The sequence below is a fragment of the Moschus berezovskii genome, chromosome 3, assembly GCF_049115385.1.
Source record: "Moschus berezovskii isolate FMDL1 chromosome 3, NW_MosBer_1.0, whole genome shotgun sequence".
Taxonomy (NCBI): domain Eukaryota; kingdom Metazoa; phylum Chordata; class Mammalia; order Artiodactyla; family Moschidae; genus Moschus; species Moschus berezovskii.
Window position 1 is genome coordinate 68,901,457 of NC_142462.1, and position 16,114 is coordinate 68,917,570.

Genomic DNA, 16,114 nt, shown 5'->3' on the forward strand with positions numbered 1-16,114 from the left:
GTGGTAGAGAGTGTTTTATGTTTGTAACCACAGAATGATCACATCAGGATTGCTACCCTTCTCTTGGAGCAAGGCTAGGCATAATTTTATGTATTACTTTAGACAAAACCTTTCTTTTTTGTGGCCTATGTAATGTTCAAAGTCAAAAATCTTTGATTTTCTTCAATGACTTGGTAAGAAAAAGATCCACATAAAAATATTGAAGATTGAAGTATAGAAGGAAAATTATTTACTTTCAGTCTCAGAAAATGTTCAGTCACCTATATATTTGTGAATTGCATGATAATTGTGTCTGGAGATCTTAAAACTTCTTTCTTAGAGTATTCCCTTCTCAGTGCCTTTATTATTCACTAAACAAGAGGAGGCCAAATAGAATCTTATAAACTCTCTGTAATGGGCTGAACGAATTTCCATTTTGCCCAGTTGTTAAGCATACAGTTTCAGCTTGAAAAGGAAGATTGAACAGCATCTAAAAATGTGCACCTTATTTTTAAACCTCCAGAGAAAATCCTGAACAGTGTAATAGTGGTCTCCAAGCTTTCATATTCCCCTACTCTTCCCACTAGAAAAAGTATTAGTTGCAGGAACTTTTCAGTTATGAAATTCTAATAAGATAGAAACATTGAATTTTTAGGATAAAGCTTCTTAAATCTAATTTTGATATATATTTTAATACAGTAGAAACACTTAATGGTAATGACAATAGAATCCATCTTTTGTTGAGAATTTACTCTGTCCTGGCACCGTCTCAGTGTTTAAATGTTTACACTTGTTACTTCTAATTCACACTTTTATCCACAACATGAGTAAAATTAGCATTATTTCCTTGATGCAGAAGTTAAAGTGAGGTGGTATTGGGATTCAAACTGGTTATTTCTTCTCTAATAACCTTATACAATTTGTTAATGTAAAATTTTGGACTCCAGCCAAAATAACTTCTTAAAATTTATCTGTCAGCAGTTTTAATCTTTTGGTCTATAGGAGCATTGCAAGTGTGAATCATGATTTTTATTTATGATGGACAAAATTAATGCTCAGGATCCTGGTTCTCGTAATGGCAAAGTAGCCTAATCAGACTAAGGGCCATAGATAACAATTATGAACTCTAGACAGAAACAAATATTTAAGGGACTAGACGGCAACTGAAACAGACAGAAAGAAGTCAGTCAGTCTTTGAGAGAACAAATCGGCTCTAGATGAGAGTTGTGTGTTTACAGCTTTTTGCCTGAGGACCCCTGCTCATCCAGGTAGCATGCGTGCTGCATGCGTGCTCAGTCACTTCAATGGTGTCCAACTCTGTGCCGGCTCTGGACTGTAGCCTGCTAGGCTCCTCTGTCCGTGGTGATTGTCCAGGCAAGAATACTGGAGTGGGTTTCCATGCCCTCCTCCAGGGAATCTTCCCGAACCAGAGATTGAACCTGCATGCCTTGTTTCCTGAGTTGACAGGCGGTTTCTTTACCACTAGCACCACCTGGGAAGCCCCATTCAGGTATCATGGAGTGATAACAACCCTCAATCTTATGTTACTGGTGGTCCATGCCCCCTCTGTCCATGCGACATAATTTGGGGCTGGCAGAGCAACTAAATAAGGAAAATCCACGAAAGAAAGGAGGCTCAGAGGATATGAAACGCCCATAAATATATATGAATTCTGCCCAAATATATCACTTATCACTGAAGTGTGAGTGTACACGTGTGTATGTGAGCCCCAAAGGGTATTCAGGTTTTTTGTTTCCTCGTGGGTCGGTTTTGGTGTGTCAGGTTCGTCCCCTGAGCAGCTAATGCTGAGATGGAGTAAGGAGAGTAAGAGGTTTGCTGGAGGATGGGTGGAACTTTGTGGCACAAAGTGAGTTTGGCTATGAATACCTTCCAGATAGTGAGGCAGAGCTGATGCCTGTGAGAGGAAGAGGAAAAGAGGAAGCAGATGTAGCTCTGACAGTCCCAGCCAACCCAACAGGAAGCTCAGGATAAATACAGACTGCTAGAGGGGTGACACAAGGAAAATTGGCTACACTGGGGAGTTTTATTATGCACATGCAGAAGAAATACTGAATCTACACATATGGTTTCAGAAAAGAGAGACGGTGGGGAAAAGTTCCCAATAATTTTATGAGGCCTGTGAGGCCAGTATCACTCTGATAACAAAACCTGACAAAGCTAATTTAGGAAATAAAAATTATAGGCCGTCTAATGAACAGAGGTGCAAAACTCCCCAGAAACAGATGAACAAATATAATCAAGCAAGGTATAAAGAAGATTTGTGGCAACAAAGATTTATTTCAGAAGAAGTTTAACATCTGAAAATCAGTCACCATGATTTAGAAAAATAAAGGAGAAAACTTAAACAGAAAAACCACCTTTATAGGTACAGAAAATAGATAACAGATATAGAAAAACCATTTCATAGTATCGAACACTCATTCATAAGTATTCTCAACAATCTGGGAATAGAGGGAACTTCCTCAACCTGATAAAGACTATCTACAAGGAAAAAAAAAGCATTATACTTAATGTTGGAAGATGAATCCCCACTCCTCCCACTAAAGATTGGGAGTAAGGCAAATATATTCACTTTTTGCACTTCTAGTCAACATTGTACTGTAGTTGTTAGCCTTAGCAATAAGTCAACATAGAAATAAAAGACAATGGTCAGAAAGGAAGAAGTAGGGGCTTCCCTGGCGGCTTAATGGTAATGGTAAAGAATCTGCCTGCCAATGCAGGAGACATGGGTTCCACCCCTGATCTGGGAAGATCCCACATGCCAAGGAGCAACTAATCCTGCGTGCCACAACTATTGGGCCTGTGCTCTAGAGCCCAGGAGCTTAAACTACTGAGAGCTATGCGCCGCAGAGCCTGCACTCTGCAACAAGAGAATCCACTGCAGTGAGAAGCCTGCACACCGCAACTAGAGAGTAGCCCCACTTGCTGCAACGAGAGAAAGCTGTGCAGCCATGAAGATGGAACACAATCCAAAATAGATAAAGTTTTAAAGATACTCATATTTAAAAAAGAGGAAGCAGAATCAACTCTGTCCATAGAAAATCCTAAGGCATCTACAAAGAAATGGCTTGATCTCATAACTGAATTTATCGAAGTTTCAGAATATAACATTAGTATGTAAAAGGCATATATTTTTATATTTTAATAGCAAACAACTGAAACATGAAATTTTATAATTTCCATTTACAGATGTCAGAAATGATAAAATTCTTAGGAATTAATTTTAATAAGAGACATCAATACCTGTTGTCTGAAAAATAAAAATATTGCCGGAAGAAATTAATGAAGACCTAAATAAGTACAGAATACAGCATTTTATGGATTGGAAGACACAGTATTGTTAAGATAGCAGTTCTTCCCAAATTAGGTTTAGTGCAATACAGTTTTTTAAAAAGAAATTACAAGCCAATCCTAAAAACTTAAAGGAAATGCATTGGACCTAAAAGAGCCAAAACAATCTTGAAAAACCCATAAAAATCAATAAAGTTGGAAGATTTCATTAACTGACTTAAAGACTTCCTACAAAGTCAGTAATTAACATACTGTGAAATTGATATAAAAGGATAGACAGATCCATGGAATAGAATAAAGAGTCTAGCATTGATCCACAGCTAAATTTTCAACAAAGGAGCTGAAAGAATGTATGTTGATATATCATTCTAAAGGGAATGTCCAATGGGGCACTTTAGAAATCCATACATTTCTGTGTCAATAAGTTTTACCACAAAAGTAAAATACTTGGAAAAACTCAACGGGCAGGGTAGAACAAAGTTATATCATTAACTTTGGCAATTAGGGATATATTCAGTATGATTTATTAATAACTTTAGAAGTGGTCTTTATTTTCATATTTTCTCTGCTTCTCTCTTGAGCATGGCACCCAATGAAAACATTTGGAAGCACTATTTGATAAAACTAACAGTATAAAATTTAAATGCTTTGAGATTGGCTGAATTTTCTTGGAAAGAAGATGGTCTCTACTGAATTGATGAGAAACATTTATTTGAATCATTCCAGCACACATGGTGTGTTGGCTGTGACATGGCTCTCGACCAGCATGTAAAGTTTGTAGTCAGCTTAATCTGTGGCAGCCAGTACTGCAAAATCTTTAGCTTAGCACTTTATAAAAAACAAATAAACTAAACAAATAAAAATGCTCCCTGCATGTGCCATGTGGTTGCTTTATATCTATAATCCTTTTAGCCTTGATCTTCTGCACCAGCACTGATTTCAGGGACAGGATCTTGGCTCTTGCCTTTCCTCTTTGGAACCTGAATCACTCCTCTAGCAGTGGAAATAAACATCTGTGTCAGGGTTCAATAAGAGATTTTGTAGCTGCCTCAGTTGAGATGAGGTGAGTGAGTCCCTTGATTTGGAAGGTAATAACATTTTAGCACTGCCATCCTTTCCTTGCAACTGAGGATTTAAAGTTGGATTTTGAAAAACATCTCCCATGGAAAGGTAGTAGGCCATCCAGCAACCAGTTATAATGAATTATATATGTCATCTATATAGTATATATAATATACTATATTATACACATATTCTATATAATCATATATATGTATATATATCATATAATAGATAAAATATGTTATTAGATATATATGTACACAGTATATAAGATGTACATTATATATACAATATATTGTATCATATATAATGTGTACATAGAAATATATCTAGTAACATATTTTATATATTATATAAGAAACATATACATACATATGACTATATAGCATATGTATGTCTAATAACATTAATCCGTAGAGTTTATAATTACATGTGTGTGTGCTCAGTCGTTTGGTCGTGTCCAACTCTTTGCAACCCTATACCCACCAAGCTCCTCTGTCCGTGGAATTTTCAAGGCAAGAATACTGGAGTGGGTTGCCAATTCCTCCTCCAGGAGATCATCCTGACTCAGGGATCGAATCCACTTCTCCTGCGTCTCCTGCATTATAAGTGGATTTTTTATAGCTGAGCCACTGGGAAAGCCCCCTTATAATTATATATGTGGCTCAGATAGTAAAGAATCCTCTTGCCAGTGCAAGAGATACAAGAGTTTTGGGTTCGATCTCTGGGTCAGGAAGATACCCTCGAGAAGGGAAGGAACAGCATCCCACTCCAATATTCTTGCCTGGAGAATTCCATGGCATGCGTAAAAAACTTAATATTGTTTGTGTGTGTGTGTTAGTTGCTCAGTCACATCCGACTCTTTGTGACCCCTTGGACTGTAGCCCTCCAGGCTCCTCTCTCCATAGGGATTCTTGGGGCAAGAATACTGGAGTGAGTTGCCATGTCCTTCTCTAGGGGCTCTTCCTGACCCAGGCTTTGAATTACCATCTGAGCCACAAGGGAAGTTAGTTAATATTGTTTACCACTCATAATACAACAAAGTAATAAATTACATAATATTGTTCACTAAAAATTCCATACATAATTATGTAATATTTTCACAGTGATACTAATGTCTAATAATCTGTTAATAAATCTTACTAATTGATTTTATTTCCTGCCTCTCTTATTTTCCTGAAGAAATTTCCTTTTTTTTTTGCAAGCTAATGTTTAGATTTTCTTATGACTCATTGTAGGAAGAGTCATTCTGGAATTTTTCTATAACCTTTCTTACTCGTCTTTTAATCCATTTCCCACTTGACTATCTACTGTTTTTGTTTTCTTAAAGTAAGCTTGAGTTTTCTGGTTTGGAATTTCTTTTTGGGGCATGATTCTCTGATGCCACCTAGGGGGAACCTGTAAGATGGGGATTGCTTGTCTGTGACTCAGAAAAATCTTTTAAAAATACATGCTGCTTTTTTATCTGACTTGAAAGGTTTGGCTTTCCTTGCATTTTTTTTTTCTTCTGGCTCCAAGGACAGAGAATTCTTGTCATAATGAAGACAGACATTTGAAAATCATGAGCTTCATGTACCTTTTAAAAATACCTCTTTGCATAATGATAATAACTAATATTCATATGCTGCCTTCCATGTGTTATACACTGTTCAGAGAGCTGTAAATGTGGTAATTCCTTTTATTTCCCCAGGAATCCTCTGAGTAAAGTATCACCACCACTAGCAGCATCATTGTCATCCTCTTTTTTTAAAAAATGAGGAAACTTGGGGCACAGAATATGTCAGTGACTTGTCTACTTACAGCTGTCTACCTCTGCTGTCTGACTCCAGAAACCACCCACTTAACCATTTCCATCTAGCACGTCTCATCCCCTCTGGCGTGTGGTACCTTTGGATCACAGTCCTTTCCTGAGAGTCACTTCCTCTTTTGTAGATTTATTTTCAGCATCACAGCTTCTGAGATGATGCTAGATTTCCAAGGTCCTCCATGGAGGCCAGGCTGAGAACACTGGGAAGAAGGGGAACTGCAAAGGTGTTTTAAAAGAAATAGGAGCCAGTTTTCTATTCTGTTCATTGAAAATGAATGGGAAGACTCCATCTAAACACTTTATGAAACTCTGTAAAGTATCAAACATGATATATAGGAGTCTACAGATTAAAAATCTGAACTACTAAATTTATTTTTAAAAAATCAAGTATAGGAATCAGTGTGGTTGTATACAATATGGAGATTCTGATGGGTGTACCTGAAAAGACAAAACTTACCTTGAGAGTGTTAAGTTAATACTATTATGGTGATAATTTACAGTAGAGGTGAGTTTCTGTTAAAGATTCTCAAAGTTGTTTTGAAAGCACTGGAAACCAGGTTGTTGTCTGGTAAGGGGTGTGGGTGGAGCTATTATAGAAGGCAATTCTTTTACCTGAGTTTGCCTGATCTGTTTAAATTTCTGACTCATTCATGAGACACTTCCTACAGCTTCTGAATCACAGCAGGTCAATGGCCAGCAAATCGTTATTATCTATAATACTCTAGAAAGGTATTCTATAAAACCTGTTAACTAAAGTTAAAATGCTGGACAGTGTAACATAGAAATTAATATACTTACTTACATATATGTTTGTATATATGAGTGTGTGTATGTGTGTAAATGCACTCACCAAGCACACACACACACACACACACACACACGTATATATGGGCCACATGAATCTTTTGCAAAGTGCTGATACATTTAATAGAATTATTTATAACCTTCCCTGTTGGATACCCAGAGATAATAAGAGAAGCGTGTTGCCCTCTTCCTAATATTTGTTTGCGGAGGAGCTTTTTTAAGCTATCATTTTTTGAATGCTTATATGCTGCACTTTATTCAGTGCTCTACCAGCAGCCCTGTGATGAAACAGATTTCATTATCCAGTTTTCAGTGGAGAAGACGATGAATTAGAGAATCTTAGGGACCCGCTCAGGGGCAACACAGCTCACCTGAGCGAGACTGTGAATCCAGGTTTGTCCCCCAGAGGCCCTGGCTTCTCACTGTGAAGCTACCTGCCTTCTTCCTACTGACCACGTGTGTAAGGACGTTGTCTGTGGCCCAGCTGCTTATCCCAGTGATCTTTTACAGTTCTGCTTATATTCATCTTTCTAAAGCTTTCTCACTTACGTCTCTCCTTGTGCTGAACTCTTGGGTCCATCACCCTCATGCCTCCTTGTGTTTTCCAGCTTTGGAGACATGCTGTCCTTCACCCTGACGGCCTTTGTGGAACTGATGGACCATGGAATAGTGTCCTGGGATACGTTTTCGGTGGCATTCATTAAGAAGGTAATTCAGATTGTGCTTCCTAAACTCAAACCACTTCTTATTATATAGATATTTTCCTATGCTTTGAGCTTATTACAAAGTTGTTTCCTTTATTTCTTTGTGTTAAAGGGTGAGTTTGATTTTTGATAGTATTATATATATGGTGGTCTGAGGGCCTAAATTCTATATGAAAACGACATTTTCTCCCCAGCGGGATCATAAGGGTTGTACATGAGAACCCCGAGTTGAGGGAAGTCAAGGTGACATGTTAAAACCCCTCTTCTGGACTCCATTGCTTTTAAGACCTAACTAGAGTTCCTAGTATCTTTCCTGAACCTTCTCTCCTCAACACGGTGTTCAGGAGAAGGGAAAGAGGCAAAATATATTGATTGCTACATGACTGGGTCTGAAGCAGGAAGGTAAGAGAAAAAGGGGTGCTTGGGTCCATGCCTCTTAGGCAGAGTAAGCCTGCTCACTCGTTATCTTGTTGTAGTAAGTGTCTTTGGGATCAACTAGTTCAGTTGGTTCTTACTGTCCTTAGGAGGAAGCTAACAAAGGGACAGGCAAAGGTGGACCTGGTATGAGGACAGAGAGCAGAAGAGCCCCCACCATTCCTAGCAGTTGAATAGTAGTAAAAACACATCTGCAAGTTTACAATTCTCTTTCCAGTCTTCTAACCAAAATTGAATAGCCTTGACTTTTCAACTGTTAAAGGTAGTATTAAATCAAGAATCATCATTATTAATTTGTTAACTTATTTTTCCTCTCTTTGTGAAATGGTTTATAAATGTATTGGCATCTTTCTGCTGTTACTGGGAATGAAGAGATATTTGGAATTCATACATTTACCTTATATATCTAGATTCCTAGGAAGAATGGTCTAAAATAAAGAATTTGAGAGAGTCTTTGTGAAAGCTAGAAAATAAAAAAACAAAATCCAGGATGAGTCACTTGAGTTTTTAAGAGCTTTTATTTTGAAATCATGGTAAACTTATAAAAACAATTGCAAAAAAAAAAAGTTCAAAACGTTCCAAATGACCTTCAACCAACTTCCTTAATAATAACATTTTGCATAATAACAGTATTGTCAAAACTAGGAAATTAACAGTGCTATAATCCTATCACCATTAATTGATTTCACCAGTTTTTCTCTGGTTAAGGACTCAAGCTGTGATTCATGGGGTCGCGGAGAGTCGGACACGACTGAGCGACTAAACTGAACTGAAGGACTCAAGACTGCATTTAGTATTATGTCTCCTTAGTGTCTTCCAATATGATCGTTCCTCAGTTTTCCCTTGCCTTTCATGACTGACAACTTTAAAGAATACTGGTCAGTTGTTTTGTAGAATGTCTGTCAGTTTGGGTTTGTTTGATATTTCCCTTAAATCAAGGTTATGCATTTTTGGCAAGAACGTCAGAGCAGTAATGTTGTGCCCTTTTTAGAGGATCGCATTGGAATGTGTGATGTTGATATCTCTTATTAATGGTGACCTTGATTATGCGGTTGAGACCCAGCAGATACCAGTGGGTCTCCCCACTCTGAAGTTGCATCTTTTCCTTTTGAAGTTAATCAGTACCTGGAGGGAGTTACTGCCTTGCCCTGAAGGGCATAGGAGAGCCCTTAGTCTGTCGAATGAGGATGTTTGGAATGGAAGTCTCACAGACTGAATACCTGAATGATGTTGTCTGTTTATTTCAGGCAAGAACTGTTTGGGAACCCAAGGTCTTCTTGATGTACCTCTGAAACCTTTTTTCTTACATCAGGGCATAAAGCCAAGAAAAAATGAGTAGTAAGAACTACCTTAGAAAACACACAAAGAAAGATGAAGCCTCTTTTTTCCTGTACTTGTCAGTGGTGTGAATTGCTTAGAAAAAAAGAAAGAGAGAGAGAAAGAAATGAGTGTAGAAGAGGAAGCCAAGGTAATCCGGATGTGTTAAGAAGTACTCTCCTTTGGTGGTGGCCCGTAATGAATGTTAAGAATCAGGTTTTAAATGCAGAGAAAAAATTACTGTATTTTGCCTTTCCAAGATAAAAGTTCTAGAGACATGGAGTATTATTTAGCCATAAAAGAGTGAAATATTGCCATTTGCAGCAACATGGGTGACCCTAGAGATTATTATACTAAGTGAAGTAAGTCAGACAGAAAAAGACAAATATTATATGATATTACTTATATGTAGAATCTAAAAAGTAATACAAATGAATGTATTTACAAAACAGAAACAGTCTTATAGAGATGGAAAACAAATTTATGGTTACCAAAGGGGAAAGAGGAGAGGGATATAAAGTAGGAGTATGGGATTAACAGATACATACCACTATATATAAAATAGGTAAACAATAGGAATTTAATATATAGTGCAAGGAACTATCGGAAAAGGCAATGGCAAGTCACTCCAGTACTCTTGCCTAGAAAATCCCATGGACAGAGGAGCCTGGTAGGCTGCAGTCCATGGGGTTGCTACTAGTCGGACATGACTGAGCGACTTCACTTTCACTTTTCACTTTCACACATTGGAGAAGGAAATGGCAGCCCACTCCAAATGTTCTTGCCTGGAGAATCCCAGGGATGGCGGAGCCTGGTGGTCTGCCGTCTATGGGGTCACACAGAGTCGGACACGACTGAAGCGACTTAGCAGCAGCAGCAGCAGCAAGGAACTATATTCAATATCTTCTAGTAACCTGTAATGGAAAAGTATCTGAAAAAGAAAAAATATGTATGTATATATATGCATGGACCTCCCAGGTGGGGCAGTGGTAAAGAATTCTCCTGCCAGTGCAGGAGATGAGAGTCCAATCCCTCTGTCAGGAAGAGCCCCTGGAGAAGGACATGACAACCTACTCCAGTATTCTTGCCTGGAGAAACTCATGGTCTATAGTCCATGGGATCGGTCGGACTTGACTGAGAGATTGAGCACCCACACATACGTGTAAATACATATACATATAAAACTGAATGACTTTGCTGTACTAAAACTAATACAACACTGTAACTCAAGTATATTTCCAATTAAAAAAAAAAGTTCTAGGGAGGCAACTTTAAATCTGAAGATACTGGGTTTTGCAGATATTTTTTATACTTAAAATTTTTAAATTCATTCTGAGTTTATGGTGGGCTTTTCTACTTTCAAATTGCTTTGCTTTTCTGATATTAGAGCTTCTTTTGCTACAAAAACAATGCTGTTCTCAACGTGAATCCCTTGAAATTAGGTTGTGCTTTCAGCAACATTATCTCTTGATTCCTGCAGCAATCCTTTGCAGAAGAGAGCAGTAAGTGTTGTGTTCCTGGTCAGGAGGGGAGGACACAGTGGCTTGGGGAGGTAGAGTGAGGTTATAGAGAGCGGGGTGTCATTGGTCCCCCATTTCAGGGCTCCCTCCTGCATCAGCATGCTCCTGCACTTTAAATGTTGGAAAGAAGATTCTGAAGGACAGAAGGACAGACTTGTTGAAACAGCATTGCTCTTGTTGAGCCCTCCCTGACCTCACTGGGGCAGAGTTAACTGATTTCTTCTGCTCTCCATTCTCCTTGAATCTTGTACCTGCCCCTGTTCCATCACTTACCACTCTCCAAACAAAGAATTTTTTGTTCTTTTGATTCTCCTGCACTGGCAGGAGAATTCTTTACCACTGCCCCACCTGGGAGGTCCATGCATATATATACATACATATTTTTTCTTTTTCAGATACTTTTCCATTACAGGTTACTAGAAGATATTGAATATAGTTCCTTGCTGCTGCTGCTGCTGCTAAGTCGCTCTCCCAAGACCATGAGTCCAAGAAAGCCAGGATGGAACCATGGCTTTCTTCTGGCCTCTCTCCTCAGGGCGTGGCATAGAGTCAGACCTTAATACATTTCTGTGAAAATGAATAAATGAGTAAATGAACAAATGAAATTTGTTTTGGAAGTATTTTTCTAAATACAGTGCCACTGTATTTAAATATATTTCAAGTAAAACTTCAGCCATGAATGAAAAGGAATTACAAAGGTATCTTTCTTTAAATGGGAGATGTGGCTAGAGAGAATAACAATAATCTAATTTTCTAACTGCTTATAAAAATGGTTTTCACTCACTGAAATTAACCAAAAAATCATATTAGATCCAAGGAAGCAAAGACTAGCAGTCTTGGCAGTTTAAATTAAACATTGAGTGTTTTTCAGAAGACAACATGTTTATAATATAGTCCATCCTCATTCCTAGCCATTTTATTTCCTTTGCATTGCTACTTCTAGCTCCACTCCTTATGTGAATTTTAAAAAGTGGTCATCAGAAAATGACTTTATAATTGAAAGTTTTTGTAAGGTTATCTTTTTATTCATTAGCTGGATCAAATTCAGCACTTTGACAACCCAGGAATTGTATGCAGGCAACTGTCTTTTAAATGGAGCTTTATCTAGACAAAAATCAGCTAGGAAATGTGCTGACAAAAGGTGCTTATCTCTGTGGTCCAGACTTGGCTTCCTATTAATGCCAAATTCATACGACTTTGGAGAAATATTTTTTCCCTGCCAGCCCTGATATCCTTCTCTGCTATCTCTTTTGTTATGTGCGGATCTAGAGTCTAGTTTACAAAGTTTTTCTGTAATAAGTAATATCATTTCAAAAACACTTTGAAACTTGGAATCCCTTGATGCCAATCTTTAATGTTGCTGCTTTTTAAAGACTTGGTGACTTAGAGAGAGGGTCAAAAGGCATGGAGAAGAAAGAAATGAAATAAAAGAAAAACAACCTAGAACTTTCTGTGTTACGAGTTGGTTTTACCCTAGCCAAGTATAACATCAGTGCCTTTTCTTGGAAGGAAAGTTTTATACAAATGCTCTTGAAACCTTAGCTCTGCAGGAGGGCCTGGTTCACTCTGCACTATTTTCAGTGCCTAGATAAACATCCAGCCAATTTCAGTTTAGAGACCCAGTAATTTTTGCCTCTTAAAAGCTTGAGAGATTTATGGACCACTGCCTGAATAAGTTAAAATATGGAAGAGGGGCTCCGTGTTCTCCACGTATCTTTTCAGTTTTGATAACAGAGGATAATTTTAAGGTCTCCTTCTAAGTAATTCAAAGTGTTTCTGTGATTTTTAAAAAGCTGTATTATTGATTCATACACTGTGATGCCCCTTAACTTCTTAAAAGTCACCCAAATATGCCTATGTTTTATGTAAGTAGCACTTTTATTTATTTATCTTTTAATTTTTTTTTAACACTGAAAACATTTTTTATTGGGGTAAAACCAATTAACAACATTGTGATAGTTTCAGGTATACAGTGAAGGGACTCTGCCATACATATGCATGTATCCATTCTTTCCCAAACACCCCTCCCATCCAGGCTGGCACATAACATTGAGCAATTCCATGTGCTGTACAGTAGGTTTTTGTTGGTTATCTGTTTTAAATACGGCATTGTGTGTATAACCTTCCCAAAGTTCTAGGTAGCACTTTTAAATGAGTGGAAGCATGTGGAAATAATAGATATAACTATTGTTAGCTCCTCCTCCTTCTTTTTCTCTCTGATACAGACCTACTTTCAAGAAGCTGTACTTTGACAGGTTTAGGCTGGTTCACCCATGTTGGCCAAAGTACAGAAATGGAGCTGGAAAAAATTTAAAGGCAAAGGCAGTCATGATTGATTTTGAGGAAGACAAGGAAATTAAAATTTAACAAGATGATTTTTAACCTTCTATAGCTATACTGCGACCTGTAGTTTTTAAACTAGACATAGAAAGTAACATTTAAACTTTCACGAAGTTGTCCATTCACCAATGAGGACAGTCATCATGTTTGCTCAGTCAGCCCTGATACCTTGTTTATTAGTATTCATTAGATGAAAGTATTGGGTTGTTTAAATGTCAAGTTAAATTTACTGATAAATAAGGCAAAAGATAGAAGTTAGTTTCAAAAGACAACTAGTATCTCCTACAGAGTTGTACATTAGACTCTAAAGAGTCATATGCATGCTTTCTGCCAGGCAGTACTCAGCTTAGTGTGTTACGCAAAGTTTTGTAAGCTACTTTAGGATTGCTGAAATGATGGTATCTATATGTTAAGGAAGAGCTGAAATAATGGAAAAGATTAATTTTAAATGATACTTTAATGAAGGTAAGGGGTTATTTTCATGATAAATATATAAAAATGGCAAATGGAAATGGAATATGTATATGGGATACAATGTCTGACTTAAAGCAAAGGCCATTACCTTTTTTACCACCCCTGTGTAAGCCTGTTGGGAGCAGGTAAGAGTTAATAATTCATAGAGAACTTTAAAGCCCGTTATAAGAAACTGTACTTTGTATCAGGAAAACATTGAGCATTTTGATTGAGTATTTCAAGAAAGGAAATACTGTCAAGGCATATTTATAGAAGTAGAGGGTAAATTTGTATCAGAGGGAAATCTTGAATATAGAGGAAATTGAAGAAGCTGCTGTCATGGTAACCCAGGAATGAGCTGGACCATGTGCCAATGTATGTATACAACTGCACGTATATGAGAGGGTAGACATGGCACAGAGCTTCCTGGGTGGCTTAGATGGTAAAGAACCTGCCTGCAATACAGGAGACCCAAGTTCAGTCCCTGGGTTGGGAAGATCCCCTGGAGAAGGGAATGGCAACCCACTCCAGTATTCTTGCCTGGAGAATTCCATGGACAGAGGAGCCTGGTGGGCTGCAGTCCATGGAATCACAAAGAGTCAGACACGACTGAGCAACTAACACTTTCAGACACTGCAAATGCGTTCACAGAGACAGAAAGTAGGGAACTGGGCCTATGTATCACTAATGATCATGCAAACTTGGAGAAAGGTGATACTTGAGAAGAGAGGAATAAGAAAGAAGTCAGTGAGATTGATTCTTAGCCCATTTAATTTTAGACTTTAGAATATCTAAGTGGACTTATACTTCTGGATGCCAAGAATAAGCATGTGACATACTTTATAGTAAATGACTGTTGTGTGTCCTTCTGTGCTAGATTATAAGGTCCTTGAAGTTAAAAATTATGTGGGTTTGCTCGTCTCTTGATTTCCAGATCCTAGGTCAGTGCAAGCCTGTTTTGTAGTACATGGTCAACACCTATTACCTGAATGAATGAAAAGAGGGGATGAAGGCAAGAGGGTGGAGGAGGGGGTTTGATCATAAACTTTCAACTAGAAGATTCTCCACAGAGTCATAAAGGTACATCCAAATTTACTAAATGGAAAGAAGAATAGGAGCATGGAAGGAAAATAGAATCAGTGCAGAGAAATCAGTGGTATTGTCAACATATTTCTTTGTGAGTTCTTCTCTTTTCCAATAAGTGTCAAGAATTGTACTGGGATCATGAAAAGTTTTGGTGTGGCATTGATGAGGAAGTCAAGGAATTAATATTGGATTTAGAAGAGATCTAAGTTAGACATTAACCCTAAGCACAGTATGAGGGTCATTGGATTTTTGTGAGAGAAAGATGGACTTAGAGAAAGAAAAATGGCCTCATCGTGGTAGATCTGATAGGGGAATAGACCCAGACAGCGAGGATTAAGGCAAGGGCTTGCCAGGGACAGTAAACACATTGAAGAAGTTTATTAGCTGTGAAAGGAGCTAAAGCAGTCTTATGAGAATCTTAAAAATCTCATACTCTCCCTATAGTCTGTATTATAAAATAATACCCTTTTGGAATATACTAGTATAAATGGCAACCCACTCCAGTGTTCTTGCCTGGAGAATCCCAGGGATGGGGGAGCCTGGTGGGCTGCCGTCTATGGGGTCGCACAGAGTCGGACACGACTGAAGCGACTTAGCAGCAGCAGCAGTATAATGTTATTTTACTTCTTTACATCATATATTTTCTATCCCTGAAATCCAGGTCTATCTGGAGGCAGAGAGCATATTGATAACTGTACTTGCCCACCTCTGTTTTTCACTGTACCCTCTGCTTTCGCTGGGGAGTCATTGGGCTAAAAATGGTTGAGCTGGTAACTGTAAGTTGCCGTGGTGCCTTTGAATTTCATCTTGTGCAAAGATGGAGAGGAGAAGGGGTCAATGCGATAGCAGAAAGGGAAATATTCGTGTTGATAAGGGGAAGCTATAAGTGTCAGTTTGTCATGGAACCAAATAGCTTTTAAGAAAGCAGTCATTATGATGATATAATAACAGCATTTTAATGTGAGTTGTCAACATACAGTAATAACATTTAATGAGGCCTCTAAAATAAAACCTTTATGGTACCCATGTGTTTGGGTTTCTGTGATCCATTATTCTAACCCTTATTTTACTTCCCTTTTACATTCTGATTTATTATGTTTGAGGCTTTAGTGATGGATTCCTTAAGGAATGTATTTTAGAGCTTAAACGACTATTTTAACTTTTAGCACTTTTATTTCCTGTTTGCTAAATTTGAGGGTGATTAGAAGAATTTATTTTAACCATAAGAAATGGAAGAATGGGGGAAAGAGTGCTTCATTGAGGAATAAAAAGGAGATTAGCCAGTGACTGAAAAG

The 16,114-nt window shown here is 37.9% G+C and overlaps 1 protein-coding gene across 3 annotated transcripts in view; it reads left to right on the forward strand.

Moving 5' to 3' along the window:
- The window catches only part of ELMO1 (engulfment and cell motility 1), a 592,587-nt gene that overhangs the window by 196,570 nt on the left and 379,903 nt on the right, over positions 1 to 16,114 (forward strand). For all 3 annotated transcript variants that reach the window (XM_055420868.2, XM_055420867.2, XM_055420869.2), the window contains exon 8: positions 7,573 to 7,672. In XM_055420868.2, the coding sequence (XP_055276843.1) occupies positions 7,573 to 7,672 (100 nt within the window). The remainder of the gene's footprint in view (positions 1 to 7,572; positions 7,673 to 16,114) is intronic.